The sequence below is a fragment of the Plectropomus leopardus genome, chromosome 9, assembly GCF_026936395.1.
Source record: "Plectropomus leopardus strain MGB_pleo_1.0 chromosome 9, ASM2693639v1, whole genome shotgun sequence".
NCBI classification, from domain to species: Eukaryota; Metazoa; Chordata; class Actinopteri; order Perciformes; family Serranidae; genus Plectropomus; species Plectropomus leopardus.
Window position 1 is genome coordinate 8,958,706 of NC_142184.1, and position 17,065 is coordinate 8,975,770.

Sequence of the window (17,065 nt, forward strand, 5' to 3'; positions counted from 1 at the left end):
ACGTCAGCTGTCCAAAGGGAAGAAACCATAGAAGCCATACGAGACACACAGGAAGAAACGAGGCTGAACATGAACCGTGACGCTGTGGTTATAAATCTGGCTTCAAGGAAAAAAGGAAAGAGCTGAGACCACGAAAATGGTCAAACCAAGGAGGAGATTTCACAATACATAGAGGATTAAATGTGTAGTTTTTGGGGAAGAAGCAAAGAAATTGTTCTCAAATTTAGATTTTAGGTGATGTGAGGACATTTCAGCATCAGAACTGGGTGGAACTGGTTTATACTTTAAGTGAATTTAAGGTCCTCAGCACCACGTATAATTACACTCTATTATTAGAAAGCATTGATGAAGATTTTAAGCAGGTAATCCATTTTCCCTGTAGGTCTACAACATCTTAAAAGAGTACAAGCCTTCATTTTTGATACTTCAGATTTCACCCTGTTCTGGTACATTCTCCTGGTGTAAAGTCACCTTGATTTAACCTGTTTAATGTCTTAAAATAGCGCTGAAGTCACAGAAATGTTACCAAAATATTTGCACCCTTTTAAATCAGGATTTTGTGATTGGGCTCTGCTGTCTGGATTAACAAAATCCACGGATGTGGGAGTTCTCTGAGGAGCTGGGAATTGGAGAAGACAGGGTGAGCTTTTTAAAACTGTTACTGCTCAGTTGCTGTAATACTATCCTCTCCTTTTTCATCTGACTTTGATCCTACTTGACCCAACAGCCTGTAAAACACAAGTCTGAATTAATTATACCTAAATTTAATTTGGAGGCAGGAGGCTGAATCAAAAGGAGGGAAAGTGTTTTACTACAAATGATCTAAGAGCTGGGTGATTAAAAAAACACAGATCCTTAATCCTGCTCAGCTTTACTCACCAGGTAAGCGCAGAGCATGAAGAAGCTGATGAAGTAGATGTAGGACAAGTTGCTTCCGCAGCTGAACTCTTCACCAGGCTCAGTGTCGGATTCTGGGTCGCAGCGTCTACCGGGCAGAGCTGCCAACATAATCTCCTGCCACTGCTCTCCTGTGGCACACCTACAAGGGCACAGAGACAGGGCAGCGATTTCATTCAACCTTTACTTACACACCAAGATCTACTGAATCTTGTTTTAAAGGAGGAGAAGGAAATTATTTGTGTCTTTCTTAAATTAATGAAGGAAATAAGAAAAACTGTGTTGGGGCTTAAAGGAATACTTCATCCCCCAAAATGCCCATTTGTGTATCAACCACTCACCCCTTGTTACATTGAATTTGTAAAGAAAACTATTTTTTTTGCATGCCTCTAGTGAATGAAGAATCCAAAAACAGACAAAATTCTTGAAGAATTGAAGTCACGTGGGGCTGCATCTAACAGCAGGAAAACTATATCAAAACATTGATTTACAAACTCTCACACAACTCGTGCAGAATTATCCAAGTCTCATTTATTCAGTCGTATATGCAGTACTTCTTAAACAGACGGCCTCTTTCTGACAGGGAACTGAACAGAAAGTGACATTTTTCTATGCTCTCTTCAAAACCAAATTCCATTGACAAAAACAATAACTCTACCTCACTGACCTCACGAGCAGCTGATCTACCTCTGCTCAATCAGTGGGTTTAGTTATGTTATTGTGTGGCTTTAAAGGATTAATTCATATTCAGCTTTAAATTATAGTTGCCTATGTCAAATTTCCTCCTGCCTCCAGCTCTAAGCAAAACTCTGAGGGGTGTCTTGATGGAAGCCTTTTCCTTATTAGTGTTCTTCGTGGATTTCTGTCATTTTCAAGTGTAATTGCGCATTACGGCACTCATGTGACACTGTTTGTAACCAGCACTGTGCACCAGGAAAGGCCTAAACTTCCAAAGAGGAAGAAAAGAGCTGTCTATTTTTGAAAGCAAAGCGGGTTCCAGCCCCACAAACGTGGAAGAAAACCAACAAGGTTTTTTTTAGTCTGCTTTTCTCTGCCGTTCAATTGTTTAATATAGTTTTACATTACGAGCTGTCACTTACAAATGCTGTTGCAAATGGCCAGTTAAAGCCATGGTTAACATACACGTGTGTGCACACGTTCAGGATGGTATCGTCTCCATCTCATTTTGAGCCAGGAAAAACCCTAATCACACAATAACATAAACTAACTGATCGAGGCAGTGATAGATCCCCTGATCAGCGAGGTACAATTTGTGTTTTTGTCAATGGAGTCTGGCTTTGAAGAGCATGGATAAGTTTCACTTTTAGTTCAGTGGCCTGTCTGTCTGTTTGGGAAGAACTGAGCATGCGACTGAATGATTTACACTTGAATTATACTACAAAAGTTGTGTAGGACTTTATAAATAGATCTAGTTTTGCTGTTGTTAAACACGGTGGCCTATGACTTCAATTCATCAAGAATTTTCTCAGTTTTTGGATTCTTCATTTACTGAAATGTAAGAAAATAAAGCTTTTTTCATGAATGCAGTGTAACGCAGAGTGAGTAACTGATATATAAATGGCCATTTGGGGGTTGAAGTACTTACTTATTTGGCAACAAATAGAAAAAATGCAAGTAATATTTAAAGTTGTTATAAAAACATCGAAGCATCTGTCCCTTTCTGGCTGTACCGTCTCACCTGAAGAGCAGCAGAACAGCCATGAAGAAAGTCTGGAAGTTGCTGTTTCTGTTGATATGTGTGTCGTCATCAATGGCCACTTTCCCAAATGTCTGAAAAGAGAACAGTGCACTTGGTAGTTTTTTTGTCGCTATTTAGTTGTTTGGATTAACTTTAGTTGATGAAAATGAGACATTGATCCTGGATCAGATTGATCAGAGAGACTCACCTGCATGCCGATCACAGCGTAGATGAAGAAGATCATGGCGATGAGCAGACCGACGTAAGGCAGGGCCTGAGCAGAACAAAGTCAAGAGCACGATTACAAAAAATGTGCAATGACAGCTTTCAGTATTGGAGTCTATAATATGGATTCTGTGAATTATTCACCGACCTGGAGCGACTTGACAAATGTCCAGAGGAGCGTTCGAATGCCCTCTCCTTTGCTGAGCAGTTTGACCAACCGCAAGACTCGGAATAAACGGAAGAATGTGATGGACACTTTTCCACTCTCTCCTTTACCACCACCCTACAACAAAAGAAAAACAGACAAATAAATAAATGTGTCACAGCGCTCAAACATACATTATCTTGAGGTTTAAATCTAAAACTTGAGACACACTGACTTTAGCGGTGGCATTTAGCTCTTACCTCACCGTGGCCGCCTCCTCCCTGGATCCATATTTCAGTTGATCAACAAAATAAGAAAGAAATTAAAAAGCCGTCAGGGTCAGGCACACATGGTTAATCTTTTAGTAAAACATCTGGCAACAACCCATTTCAGTGAATGATCAGAAGTATTTTTCACAATTTATTCATCCAGTTAACTCTTCATATATGTAATATTATGTTAAAGTTGTCTCCACACTGATATGAATACAATGCAGGTGAAGACTCCCTGATTTGTTTTGGTGAATTTTTGTTAAAAAAGTTGAATTTCAATACATTTATTCAAGAAAAAAAAGACTTGGCCTACAAAATACTCACAAAACCTTCAAAACTCTCAGTGTCCTTAATGACAGTAATGATGAGACTCATCGCGGCAGCTGAATTCTCCTCTGATTTTATTCCTAGCATCAGATTAAAGGCTTTGTATGGTACGGGTTAACTTTCAAAGTCTTTACTGTTTGGTAATATTATTATATATTATTGGATGTTTTTAGTTCTTAATGTTCATGTTGTAGTATATGTAGCATGATTCAGCTCTTGAGGTGATGTACTCTTACTGCACTTATAGCTCTCCTTTAGAGATAACTGGAGGTTTTTTGGATTGTTTGTTTTTAACTGTAATGAGACAAAATGGCAATTAGATCATATCACTTTTTTATTTTTCACAGTAAACTTTTAAAATTCAGTTATGGGCTTCAGAGGATTTATGGCGTCAAACTCAAACTCACAAAGAAAAGTGTCGCTGCAGACTCTTACCAAGCCTCTAATAAAGCGTTTACCAGTCATTCTGAAATTTTGTGATGTGTTTGACTTGATGTAAAAGACGGTGTGACATACATGAGCATTTGAAATAAGTCTGTACAATAAGCATGCTCTCTTTTTATTTTTTTTAGCTAATGGAACAAACTTACGCTGAACTCAGAGACTGCGATATCCAACACGCTCCCCACAACAATCAGAGCGTCAAATGAATTCCACGGATCGATGAAATAGTGCTGCAGAGGAAAGAATAAACAAAGTGAGAGTCAAAAACAGACCATGTTGACGGTTTATTGATGCCTTCAAAGGTAAGAGAGCCTCACATGAGCCCGCAGAGCCAGTAACTTGATGATCATCTCTATGGTGAAAACCACAGTGAAGATCATGTTGAGGATGTCCATGATGGAGGTGAAGAGTTTCGACTGCTCGTAGTGCTGCAAGAGACGCAACAACACAAAACGTCACATAACAACACTGAAATTAGTTCCTGTATTTTATGAGAGGGTTGTGTGAAATGATACCTGGACAGCCAGAGTGAGAGTGTTTCCCAAAATCAGCACAAACATGACGTATTCAAACTGGCTGGAGTTGATTATTTTCCAGAATTTGAGCTGGGACGGGTTTTTAGGGATGTAAATCTTTATAGGCTGAGCTTTCAGAGCGTAGTACACACACTGACGCTGGACACGAGAAAAAAGCGAGATGAAACATTATTCACTTTGAAATTTAAACAAATATTGCACATAAATAATCATTTAATTGAAACATGTTTCAACAACTAACTTGATTTTTGTTGAGTTCACAGTTTTTGAATTCGGCTTCCCCTTGCTCTCGAAACGTGATGATGACAAAACCCACAAATATGTTCATCATGAAGAAGGCGATGATGATGATGTAGATGATGAAGAAGATGGAGATTTCCACTCGATAGTTGTAAATGGGCCCTCGGTTGATGGCGTTGGCGTCAACGGCCCGATAAAGGAGCCTATGAAAGAAAAACACAACATTTAGGAGACACTTCATAGAAAAACATTGATTCAAAGAACACAGAGCTTAAATGGTAAGGATAATGATATTCTGTTTGAAAAACAACAATGAACTGATCCTACTAACACTTATATCCTCATTCCTCATTGACCTCCATTGGCATGTCAGTGGTATTAGCAAATAAAGGCATTAAAATTAAATATCAAAGTCTGCCCAAAATCACAATTTCTGCCAATAAGATGACATTTATGAGACTTAAATCAGTTGAAATAAGTCAAAGTTGCCCTGGCTTTTGACTATTGTCTATTGTCACGATTGTATCAGGGAGATATTTACTTGAAAATGTAACATAAAAATAAATACGGCATGTTTAACTTGTTTAACAACAAGTTGCTGTAGTTTTCTTCTTTTGCCCAGTTAATGTGTTCATTTTGAAAAGCATTGTATTTTTTGTGTTTGCATCTGCCTGTGGGTCACCATGTTAAGAATAGGCATAATAATGTTAATTTTACAGGATAGACTTGATGTTCTCTGCAATTAGGTGGGAACCACTTAAAAACAATTCAAAGTTCCGACTCACTGTGGCCAGCCTTCAAACGTTGACACGGTGAATAAAGCCAGCATGCCCATCAGCACATTGTCAAAGTTGAAATCACTGTTTTCCCAAACCCTCTCTCTCACCATGGGGTGGTTCATATCGCCATCTTTATAGACCACAAACGTCCCCCTGAAATCAAACACATGCACACATTTAACAACAATCACAACACTTTGAGACCGTCAGGTGTTGCATGTTATGTAGAGAAATTAAGAAAAGGAAACTAACTTGCACTCCACAGGGGTGTGTTTGGCTTCATCTGTGCAGCTGTAGAATCTGCCCTGTAACATTAAACACAGCAAGGTTAAAAACATTAAAAACAGACCTGTGAGTTAGAGAATAATACACAGATATACCCTCAGTGTCTACTGTATTAGCTACACCTGCACAATGCAACAGCTCAGCCGTCTTTACAGCAGTCGTGAAAAGCGTGAACACGCACCTTGAAGAGCTGCACTCCAATGCAGGCAAACATGAACTGAAGGAGTGTCGTGACAATCAAGATATTGCCGATGGTTCGGATCGCCACAAACACACACTGCACCACATTCTGTCAACAACAAAGGACACGTATTAGTTTTACACAGCAACAAACTATACTTTATTTACACTTAATAAATAACAAATATCTAATGACTGACCAGAAAAACGGTAGAACGTACCCTTCCAATAACTATTACCCTACTTAAACAGACAAAAACACACATTTTTCCTCTTACCTGTAGGGCTATCTATCAGTCTAGACTGTTTTGGTGTGAGTTGCTGAGTATTTGAGATATCAGCTGTAGAGATATTTGCTTTTTTGATATCTCAAACACGCAACAAATGACACCTAAATAGTTCTGATTGATAAACAGCATTATAGAAGAGAGGAAAAAGATGTATTTTTGTTTCGGGGATAAACTGTCCCTTTAATATATCATTTAAATACAACAAAACAAAGAAAAAAATAAAAGAGTGCTGTTTACCTTCAGACCTTTGGCTCGGTTAATGGCTCGAAGGGGCCTGAGCACTCGCAGCACTCGAAGAATTTTGACCACAGAGATCGCACTTGAACTGAAAGCAAAAAATGCAAAATATTTAGAGTCAAGAAAACTGAGAAAATGTGAGCAAATAAAGGATAAAAAACAGGGAAGCTCGAGCTAGGAAACGGAAAAAATATAAAGCCTCACTGGCAAAATGAGACAATTTCTTTAGAGTGCTCCCCTAAAACTTTGACACTTTAATGAGACTTGCACAGATTACAGCTACACAACAGTGACTCATTGATTTTCCTGTCAGAAGACAACTGTGTGTGTTAGACGGGAATCTACTCACTGTAAAAAGAATGACGTGAGCGACACGCTGACAACCAGCAGGTCAAGGAGGTTGAAAGCGTTTCTGCAGAAGGAGCCGGTGTGCAGGAAAGCTCCGTAGACTGTCATCTTGATATGAACGAAGGAGAGAAGAAACTCAGTTAAAAACAATTCTGTCTCATGTTGTAGAAGATCGCACACCTAGCAATTCTTAAATATTACCTTTAGTACGATCTCCACTGTGAAAACTGAGGTGAAAACATAATCGGCATATCCGAGCACCTGAGAGAGAGAGAGAGAGAGAGAAGATGATATTAGTTTTCTATCTTGTTTATCATGAAGGTTATTAATGAGCAGGTGGTCTCTAATGCTGTTGAGGCTCTGATGTGGTCACTCTTACTATGTTCCTGAATGAGTGGGATTTTATTGGATCCTCAGCAGCCAGAGAAATACTACTGAGGATGATGAAGATGAGGATGAAGTTGGTGAAGTACGGGTGATGGATGAGGTTGTGACAGGCGACTCGCAAACTGAGAAAGAAAATGACAAAGAAATGTGGATTATTTTAGCAGTGTTTTGGTGTGAAAGCATCAGTGGTGGAAGAAGTCCTCAGATCTTTCACTTAAGTAAAAATAGAAAAAATACAGTGTAAAAATACTCGGTTAAAAGTAAAAGTCCTGCATCAAAAAAATCATACATAATTTTAAGTAATTAAATAGTAGCATCAAAATACGCTTTAAGTAAAAAAGAGTAAAAGTACTCATTATGCAGAAGGGCCCATTCCAGAATGATACATTTTATAGCAATGAATTATAATTGTTGATCCATGACATAATAGTTGATTCTGATTTTGTATTAATAATCAGAATCGACAAATAAGCAGTGAGCCAGGTCCAGTCCTCAGGATGTTTTTTTTAAATATATTTTTCCCTGTTATAACTTAGGCAACCACAAGCTGACAACAAACCCCCCAAGTCGGGGCTGTTTGGTCACTTTGTTGGGACGTGATTCTGACGTAATTATGTAAATACAAATATTAACATACTACAACTGCATAAATAGTCACACAATGAAATTCGGTAGTGAATATTCTGAAACAAACAGGGATGTAGCAAAATAAGATTCTAGGTTTTGCTGCCATTCCTGTTTAAAATAGCATCCACATATCAAAAAAGACCCAAAAAATGTGTCTGCTTGACCAAGTTTTATCAAAAAATTATTATTTTTCAGCACTTTATGGTTAATTTCACTACCTCACCTGTATATAGGAAACTTCCCATGTTCATAGGCTTCATTTTGAGCCCAAGACTACATTTCTACCTTGGACATTACACTTGCTTTGGCCTGAAGTCTTCACTATACCTTAAATCAGAGAAAACTCAATTCTCAGTCAATAGCCCTTGAGAACGCCAGCAAAATGAACCCAAAGTTGATGAATATGGGTCCCCAACATTTAGAAACTGCTGGATGCTAACCTGCATGTGTTGGACAATTTGCATAAATAGCATTAATTGACATAATCATCTGTGGACAATATTTCAGCAGCTGTTTGACCAATTTAGGCAATATTGGTAACCAGTAACTATTATTATTGATAAATGTAGTAGTAAAAAAGTACATATAATTGCTTCTAAAAGTTATTGAAGTAAAAGGATCGTAACATAAAATGGAAATACTGGCGTACAAGAACTTAAGTATAGTACTTGAGTAAATGTACTTCACTACTATCCACCACTGTAAAGCACATAGCACAATGTATTGCTGTTGTTATAGATGTATAGTAGAATGAGGTTAATTTGTTGCATGCATGATCTGAAATTACCAGTTTTTCTTTCCAAGAATGAAGAAGGAGCTCCCATCAGGGATCGGTACGATCTTCTCTTTGGGCCCTGAGAACTCCGGCTTTAATGGAGCAACTCCTACAATGAAATAAAGAGCAAACAAGAGACAGTTAGCGCCTAAAATCAGCATGCCTGCTGCTTCTCCTGCAAGGCGTGACGTCCGTCAGACTCACCCTCCAGTCCCTCGATGGCCCTCAGCTCCTCGTTTTCCTGCCAGTCGTCCTCTTCGTTCTGCACGCCAGACAAAAAATCTGATGTTTGGCATTTTTACTTTCTAACAATGTCAGATATGGTTCAGCGAAAAGGAGGAGAAATGATCTCTACCCCTGCATCTTCATCCTCTTTCTCTTCATCTTCATCCCACTCTTCTTCCTCTTCCTTTTTCTCCCTGAAATAACAAACAAACTGCAGAGTTTAAAAAACTATTTTATATGTGCTTAATAAACTGATCAGCGTAGATGCAGCAGGATGAATGAATCAGTCAGTGTGACCGGTACCACTGCTGACTCAGCTCTCTTTTTGTCAAACTTACTCGACTTTTGATTTCCCGCCGCCTCCTGCCAAGTTATCGACAGCGATAGCCAAGAAGACATTGAGCAGAATGTCTGATCACAAAATTAAGGAGTTCATTTTGCTCCATTTGGAATTCACCAATCGATCAGACTTCATTAAGAATCAGACAGCAAGAACACAAACACTGGAGAAGGATACAGTTACCACAAACAAAGAGGATGACAAAGTAGACGCACACCACCATGTTGGGGAAGATCGGCCCTCCATATGCCATGATGCCGTCATACATCACAGCGTTCCAGTCTTCTCCAGTGAGAATCTGCAAAGAAAAGAGTAACACAGAAGTAAGGAGTGAGAGACTATTTCAAACTACAATATACTGTATAAAATACTAAATACTACTACTACTAAATACTACATAAAGAGGGTAGTAACATGGTGAGATATAAAGGAAATCACCTGAAAACAAGTGAGCAGAGCCTGAGGGAAGGAGTCAAAAGTACTTCTCTTCATCTGAGTCTCATCAAAGTTGAATTTGCCTCCAAACAACTGCATGCCGAGTAAGGCAAAGATGATGAGGAAGAGGAAGAGCAGGAGCAGAAGGGAGCAGATAGCTTTCATGGAATTGAGCAGCGAGTTGACAAGGTCGGACAAAGCAGCCCAGTGCCTGGAGAAAACAAAATTAGAGAGATAAACATCAGGAAATAAAGATAAGATGGAAAAAAAATAGTTTAAATGCTAGAAAAGCAATTACAATGAAATGGCTTCAGCCAAATGGCCCATCTGCAAAGAGCTGGTATGATATGATTTCTGAAATCTTTGTAATAAAAAGAATTACGTTTTCAATGAGGCTTCAAGAAACTAAATTTGAAGAAATTTGGAAGGTGTGGAAAATGTATATTTCCCTGAGATGCCCTTCTTTGTTTAAACATGTTTATTCAACTCTGTATTTTTATTACATTTTCTACATTGTAACACTTAATCAAAGATGACTGTATGATTGTTGCCAAGACGTGATACCAAAACAAAAACAAATCAAAATGTCAGTAAAAACAACAAAAACAAAAAACTGACCACTAAACCACTAAACTCTGGCACTAATTACCGGGTCATCTTGAATATCCTGAGTAGTCGGATGCAGCGCAGCACAGAAATGCCGATGGGCGGGATGACTTCCATCTCTACGAGCAGCGTCTCCAGGATGCCGCCACACACCACGAAGCAATCAAAGCGGTTGAACAGCGCCATGAAGTAGATTTGTAGGCCGAAGGCGTACATCTTCATCAACATCTCCAGAGTGAAGAGCAGCAGCAGGATCTTGTTGGCTCGCTCTGAGCGGCAAAAGGAGAAGAAGATTCACGTTTTGTCTCCAGTGAGCGTAGAGCTGCGGTACAGCTCAGGGACGGTTAAAACAGAAGGAGGAATTGATTCACACCTTGCATTTCTGTGAGCCACTTTGGCTGCCCGTAGTGCTCAGAGGCGCTGGCCACTGTGTTCAGAAACACCAGCAGAAGCACCAACCAGTAGAAGTTAGTGGTCTTCACGGCCACACGGCAGTTCTTCCTCATCGTGTGATTCAGCTGGCACAACTGGTCACTAAAAAAATTGAAATAGAACTGAATTAAGGGTGTAACAACTACTTTAATTATATCTACATTTTTCGTTCACTGTGGAGGCGTGCGAGAAAAATAAACCTTTCTTCATGAGTTCAGTGTAACACAGGGTGAGTAACTGATACAAAAATGATCAGTTTGAGGGTGATTTTTTTCTTTAAGGCTATGTAATATTGAAAATCTTACCAGAAGCTGTTCGCCATCATCTTCGCCCTGAAAAAACAAGAACATTTGCAAATGATAAACTTCATTAACTCCTTCATGCCAGTGATGAATCAAAATAATGTTGTTATTTCTATGATGCCTTACATGAGGGAGGCACAGCAGCCATTATCATCATCGAGGTACGCTATATCATCATCCGAGTCTGACTCTGTTAAACACAGAGATAAATACTAGCTGTTCAGAGAAAATCACATAAAATAAACAACATAACAGATGTTGACAGCTGACATACCTCCACCATCCTCACTGCGTTTGTACCAACCAAACTTCTTCATCATCTTTTTCTTTGCAATTGCAGCGCCTTTGAAGTCAAATAGAGGCACATTTTGTATAAATATAAAGCTATGTGTAGATTTTTTTGGTTTGTCTACATAAAAGTGTGTTAAACTGACGTTTGTTTCCCTCTTCGTCCACATCCTCGGCCTCTATGAGCCAGTCCATGTAGCCGATCATGTCCTCTTCCATCTGCTTGCTCTCCTGTGCCTTCTGCAACTCACCACGTGCCACAGCCTTTTCTCTTTCCTTGGAGAACTCTCTGTGCACAGACACAAATTCAAGAAACTCAGAAAAACACTACAGAGGAAAAGTAAAGGATTACTTTTGTTTCTCATGAAACAATAAATGCAAAAAAAATTAAATGCAGCAGCCACCTACCCGCTCAACACACCCAATACGAGGTTGATAATGAAGAAGGATCCAAAGATGACCAGAGAAACAAAGTAAACCCAGGGGATCTCTTGGCCGATGGCGTCATTCATCTGTGCAGAGACGCAGAGTACAGGTAAGTATTTTCAAACACAAAAATCAAATATAAAACTGTGGAGGATCCAGGAACAAGTGTGTGTACCCAATAGAGAACGTCTGTCCATCCCTCCATAGTGATGCACTGGAAAACTGTCAACATGGCAAAGAAAATGTTGTCGAAGTTTGTGATGCCGCCATTGGGGCCCTCCCATTTGCCCCTGCATTCAGTCCCGTTCCCGACACAGAAGCGCCCGTTCCCAGCAAACGCACAGGGCGAGGGGTCATCTTCCAACATGAGACCTAGGGCAGAGAGCAGCACTGAGCCAATGCATCCACGAAACATGGACACTTTTTTTAGTTTAGAGAGTACAAACCTGTGATCGTGGAGTAGCACGTCTTGTGCATCCTGCCGATAAAAAGCTCCAAGCCGATGATGGCGTAGATGATGATGACAAACATGACCAACATACCGATGTGCAGGAGAGGGACCATGGCTTTCATGATGGAGTTCAACACAATTTGTAAACCTGAAGAGGCAAACACACTTTTCAGATGGTGAATGCAGGACAAATTTGCCCCCTCACACAGAAAAAAAATCCTGTTATATTACTCATTAAAAGCAATAGGCATATTATGCAGTATGCTATACAAATATGCAATGAATGTAAGCTAACACAGTCTGGATGAATTACACGTGCAGCACGGCATAAAGTTCACATGTTTATGAGACAAATAATGTAATAAATACATTAACAGTAACTGAATACACCCATGAGCACCATTGTTGGTCGCTGGGTAAATGTGTAGCTAATTAACTGGTAAAAGGTCACAGGCAACTTGATAGCTAAACTTGACAGGTTGCCAGACTATTACAGGGCTGACCATAGACAGTTTATAAAGACAAACAACAGGACAGTTCCCCTAAAGTGTAGCTTTTCAATCTCAATCACCCCCTGGTGTCTGACTGCAGTAAAGGTCATAAAGCCCACCCCTCCATGTTAGTGAATGGGACATAAGCCAAACTAAAAACTCAAAGCACATGCCAAATACATTTTTCCCAAATATGGTTTCTGTCAAAATCGTCAATTTTCATATACAGAGACAGAATAACTTCATACCTATAGGCAATTTTAGAGTTACCAAATGACGTGGGATACAGCACAGCAACACACATGCAAAAACACATCAAAAAACATAAAATAAATGACAGACGCACTTGGCACTCCAGATACGAGCCGAAGCGGTCGCAACACCCTAAATGCTCTGAGAGCTTTGACATCCAGGCCTCCAGGTTTTCCCGCAGCATGATGGGCCTCTCCTGGTTTATGATCCGTCATGCCCTCCGCTATGACACTGAACAACCTGCACAGACACACATGACAGCTGTTAGAACTTTTAAAAGTTGAAAAAGTTTAAAAAGGAAATTGTGACTTTGTGAAGCACTAAAATACCCGACGATGACGATAATGAAATCAAGCAAGTTCCATCCGCTGCGTATGTAGGCGCTGGGGTGCATGACTAAGCCGTAGGCAAGAATTTTAGTGAAGGTCTCGATGGTGAAGATGACGAGGAAGACGTACTCAACTTGTTCCTAAGAACAAAAGAAAAGGCGACATGTGGATGTTTGGCAAAATTAGAATGACCTTTTGTATAAGTCAGCGAGTGTGTCTGAGAGGAATAAATATGGAAGAGTGTTGAAGGAAATGTCAAGCTATCGTCACACTGAAATTAAGACATTTAAAAACTGATTTCTCTTCGTCACATACAGAAATAAGTGGCATTCACTGACTTTTTCATGCGTCTTTCTTTAAATCACGTGTGTTTAGTCATTAAAGGCTGACTGCAGTGGCTTTCTAACCTCTTAACCTACTGCCTAACACATGCTTAAACCTGTCAACGGATCCCATTTCTGTAACCTTCAGCTTAATGCTTCTAATCACTGCTACCACTGTCACTAGACTCTTACCTCAGGCTGACACAATAATCCAGACATAATGTGGTTTCATGTAAAATGACTGGAATTCACAAAACCTGTTAATGTCACCAAGACTTTCAAAGATTGATGATTTTAAATAGCAGTACTGTAAGTCTCTGAAGTTAAAGTCAGATTACCCCCTTTGTGCAATCCAATAAAGGGATCTACTAACATCTTTCCTGCTGCAAGTGTTGTGTTTGTCCCTGCTACCTTGTCAATTTTTAGTAAAATGACCTAAAATAAAATTCAGGTATTTGACCACTATTATTTTGCAAGGGGGTTTGGAGAGGAAGACAATATTTAATTATACAGCAACAACAATGGAGCTTTTTGTAAACATGTAAAGCTGTGGCTCATATTGAATTCTATTTCTAATATGAAAAAAAAAACACGGCGTGTTTTCAGTTAATCGCTGTGCAATTTCCTAATTTGGAGGAAATAGAAATGAGAGACAAAATCACAAAGGGAGCTAGGGAGAGATGCGACAGATGGTTAGTCTTTAAGTCTGTCATGATCCCTGACAGGGTCACCTTAACGAGGTCAAACTGCAACTTTTTCCCTCTAACACCATTACCACTCAACCAGACACCATTACCTTCTCACTGAGAGTTCCTACCTTCAACACACTACTGTCCTTTTATTAAAAACTGTTTTTTCCTACACTGTTGTCGAAAATGGGTTCCTACAACTTAAGACAAAATGGATTTAAGACGTTTTAAGACATTTTTGTGCTATTTGGAATAAATTTAAAGACTAATTTTGAACTAACCAACAATTAAAGAAACATGTGACATGCAGCAAAAGGCCGCAAGCCAGAATCGAACCCACGGCTTCTGTGGCAAGGACACCGCCCTCACACATCAGGCACCTGCTCTATGAACTGAGCCACCCAATGCCCTGCTACATAAACAATTAATAAAATCCTACTTTGCATGTTTTAACCATTTTGCAAGATTTATTTCAGACATTTTAATACCAATTAAGGGATTATTTTTAGACCACTTAATTAAATGTCTTTTAAGATTTTTGAAGGATCCGCTGGAACCCCGTGCAATACATACAACTATCAGTGTCCTGAAATGTCTCAAGGGACGTTAGAAGCAAAATCATCTCAGGAGAATCACGAAATGTTCTTACTGACAGTCAATCCTCGGAAACAGGAACATAAGAACACACAGAGCTTAAAATAAGCTAAAATGGGCTTCATGTGATGAGCAGCGAAATTACTAAAAGTTCCCCTTAACAGCTAACACACGTGTGAATATAAGAAAATTTAAATATCATGCTAAATTATTTCCAGACACTGTGTAAAACATTGGTAATGAATTAAAATGTACAAAGAGAAATGCGTGTGTATGATAATGATAGTACCTTTAATTGAGTGATTGACATGTGGAGAACATAGTTTTTCTACCATGTGACTCAATGTATTTTAAACTTTTTTAGTGACTGTTTTGAACTGGATTACATCTCGATGACATCTTGTAATTTGAATTAGACTAAGGTTAGTGTGCCTACAGCTCATTAGTGTCTTATTTTGATATCCAGAGGGAATGCCACTGCATTACTACATTTTGCGTTATATTTAAATCAGCTTATATTCACACATTGTGGCTCTGACAACAGTGTCATTTATTCTCCTTAAAGTCATCAAGTTCTCATACCTTCAGTTTCACTTTTCTTTCATAGGTTTGATAAAGAAAGCTCCGTATGATCAAAGAGCTTCAGCATCTGTTTGAAGTTTACACTTCATGTGTTATGCTCCTTGTCGGGCTGTCTAACATTTCTCTTCAAACACTTTTTTTCCTCACACGTCCTCTCACTGATTGATCTATGTATCTATTCATCTTTGCGTGATTTGTAAGAGTGCATCATTCATACAAATGAATGGAAGGTGCTTAACCACTGGATTAAAACCAGACATACTACTTTTAGTTTCTTTCTAAAGAGGAAGGCTGTTCACTCAGGTTTTTGTATTTTACACTTCTTTTTGTGATTTATTGTGGGATTTATTAACTTTGATTGTGTACTTTTATTTCGAAGTATCTGTATTAGAGCTGCAGCATCTTTTAGAAGCTTGTTGTTAAAACACCGTGTCAAAAAGGGTCCAGAACACACTGGTGAAATAAATATTTTTCCAGCAAGTCAGTGTCAGTGTTTGTGGTGATTAAATTATTAATCTCTTCTATGAGATATTACATAACCTAAGCTTGTGTTTGTGCCTTGCTCAGCAGACCATGTTCATGAGTTCTTTACTGTGAAAACAAGTTAAAGACTCAAGTGAAGTTAAACTACTGTGCATCTGTTTACTGGGAACTCACCAGTTTGTGATTGGTAGCGTTGGAGTCATCATCGGGGTATGGTTTTGTGACGCCCATAGCAACACAGTTGGCAAAAATGGCAAGTAGAATGAAAATATCAAAGGGCTTGAGGATTGCAGTTAAGGGCACAACAGGCATCTTGAATGCATCTTTCCAGGAACATAACAGCATAATAAAACTTTAAATCATATTCTAATGCACATATGTCACATTTGCATCATATTCAGGACTGCCTGCATAAACACAAACCACTGTGCCTCGACTCAGAGAAGGATATTTCCACTCCACCAGGGCCAGTGCTGCCATGCGGATGGGGTTGCTGAGGGTGAGGCAGCAGAGGGCTCGGGGGGCTCTGAGGGCGGACTTGTTCGCCTGCATCGCCTTCTTGGCCCCCCCTCCCCTTTTCCTGGCCGAGCCAGTGGACCCCAGGGTGTCTGATTTTCCTGCCTCCCCCACAGGGGGAGCATCTGTTGAAAACACAACAACAAAAACATGTTATTCTGTGATTTTGGGCATCTGAAGTAAGAAGGTAAAATATGGGCATTACGGGTAAAACTTTATGTTCAGTAAATAATCTCAGTTAATGTTTACTTTACATGTAATTGTTAAGTTTATTTAAAATGTAGTTATATTCAGTTTATCTAAATCAATCTTTTAAGTTTTAACAACTTCAGTTTACCAGACTGCTGAATGCTGTGCAATATATCTTTATTCTGCTGGCTGCAAACTAGTCAGTTATATTAGTATATTCTTATACATGTTAGGAAAACAGAACTTGCAGATCTCCAAAATTCATCATTGGGTAAATCCTCTTTGTCATATTCAAGTTAAATCAGACTAATTTGGTTTACTGAATATTGTTTACACTTACAAGGAACAAGGTTATTTCATTTGTCATTTTTTAAAATTATAAATTCACAAAATTAAGAAAGTGAGGCTATATTTCAAGT

The 17,065-nt window shown here is 39.1% G+C and overlaps 1 protein-coding gene across 1 annotated transcript in view; it reads right to left on the bottom strand.

Moving 5' to 3' along the window:
* cacna1fa (calcium voltage-gated channel subunit alpha1 Fa) overlaps positions 1–17,065 on the bottom strand; it is a 30,250-nt gene that overhangs the window by 11,745 nt on the left and 1,440 nt on the right. Inside the window, exons 2-36 of the mRNA XM_042490979.2 lie at positions 16,393–16,582; positions 16,116–16,221; positions 13,271–13,410; positions 13,036–13,181; positions 12,194–12,346; positions 11,923–12,119; positions 11,730–11,833; positions 11,468–11,610; positions 11,308–11,376; positions 11,160–11,223; positions 11,037–11,063; positions 10,673–10,833; positions 10,343–10,568; positions 9,697–9,904; positions 9,436–9,556; positions 9,257–9,329; positions 9,049–9,112; positions 8,898–8,955; positions 8,706–8,802; positions 7,284–7,413; positions 7,106–7,165; positions 6,906–7,012; positions 6,557–6,644; positions 6,031–6,138; positions 5,817–5,869; positions 5,571–5,717; positions 4,787–4,988; positions 4,525–4,683; positions 4,327–4,437; positions 4,156–4,239; positions 3,227–3,247; positions 2,970–3,104; positions 2,805–2,870; positions 2,597–2,688; positions 880–1,039 (exon numbers count right to left, since the gene is read on the bottom strand). Coding sequence (XP_042346913.2) covers positions 880–1,039; positions 2,597–2,688; positions 2,805–2,870; positions 2,970–3,104; positions 3,227–3,247; positions 4,156–4,239; positions 4,327–4,437; positions 4,525–4,683; positions 4,787–4,988; positions 5,571–5,717; positions 5,817–5,869; positions 6,031–6,138; positions 6,557–6,644; positions 6,906–7,012; positions 7,106–7,165; positions 7,284–7,413; positions 8,706–8,802; positions 8,898–8,955; positions 9,049–9,112; positions 9,257–9,329; positions 9,436–9,556; positions 9,697–9,904; positions 10,343–10,568; positions 10,673–10,833; positions 11,037–11,063; positions 11,160–11,223; positions 11,308–11,376; positions 11,468–11,610; positions 11,730–11,833; positions 11,923–12,119; positions 12,194–12,346; positions 13,036–13,181; positions 13,271–13,410; positions 16,116–16,221; positions 16,393–16,582 — 4,070 coding nt within the window. The remainder of the gene's footprint in view (positions 1–879; positions 1,040–2,596; positions 2,689–2,804; positions 2,871–2,969; positions 3,105–3,226; positions 3,248–4,155; positions 4,240–4,326; positions 4,438–4,524; positions 4,684–4,786; positions 4,989–5,570; positions 5,718–5,816; positions 5,870–6,030; positions 6,139–6,556; positions 6,645–6,905; positions 7,013–7,105; positions 7,166–7,283; positions 7,414–8,705; positions 8,803–8,897; positions 8,956–9,048; positions 9,113–9,256; positions 9,330–9,435; positions 9,557–9,696; positions 9,905–10,342; positions 10,569–10,672; positions 10,834–11,036; positions 11,064–11,159; positions 11,224–11,307; positions 11,377–11,467; positions 11,611–11,729; positions 11,834–11,922; positions 12,120–12,193; positions 12,347–13,035; positions 13,182–13,270; positions 13,411–16,115; positions 16,222–16,392; positions 16,583–17,065) is intronic.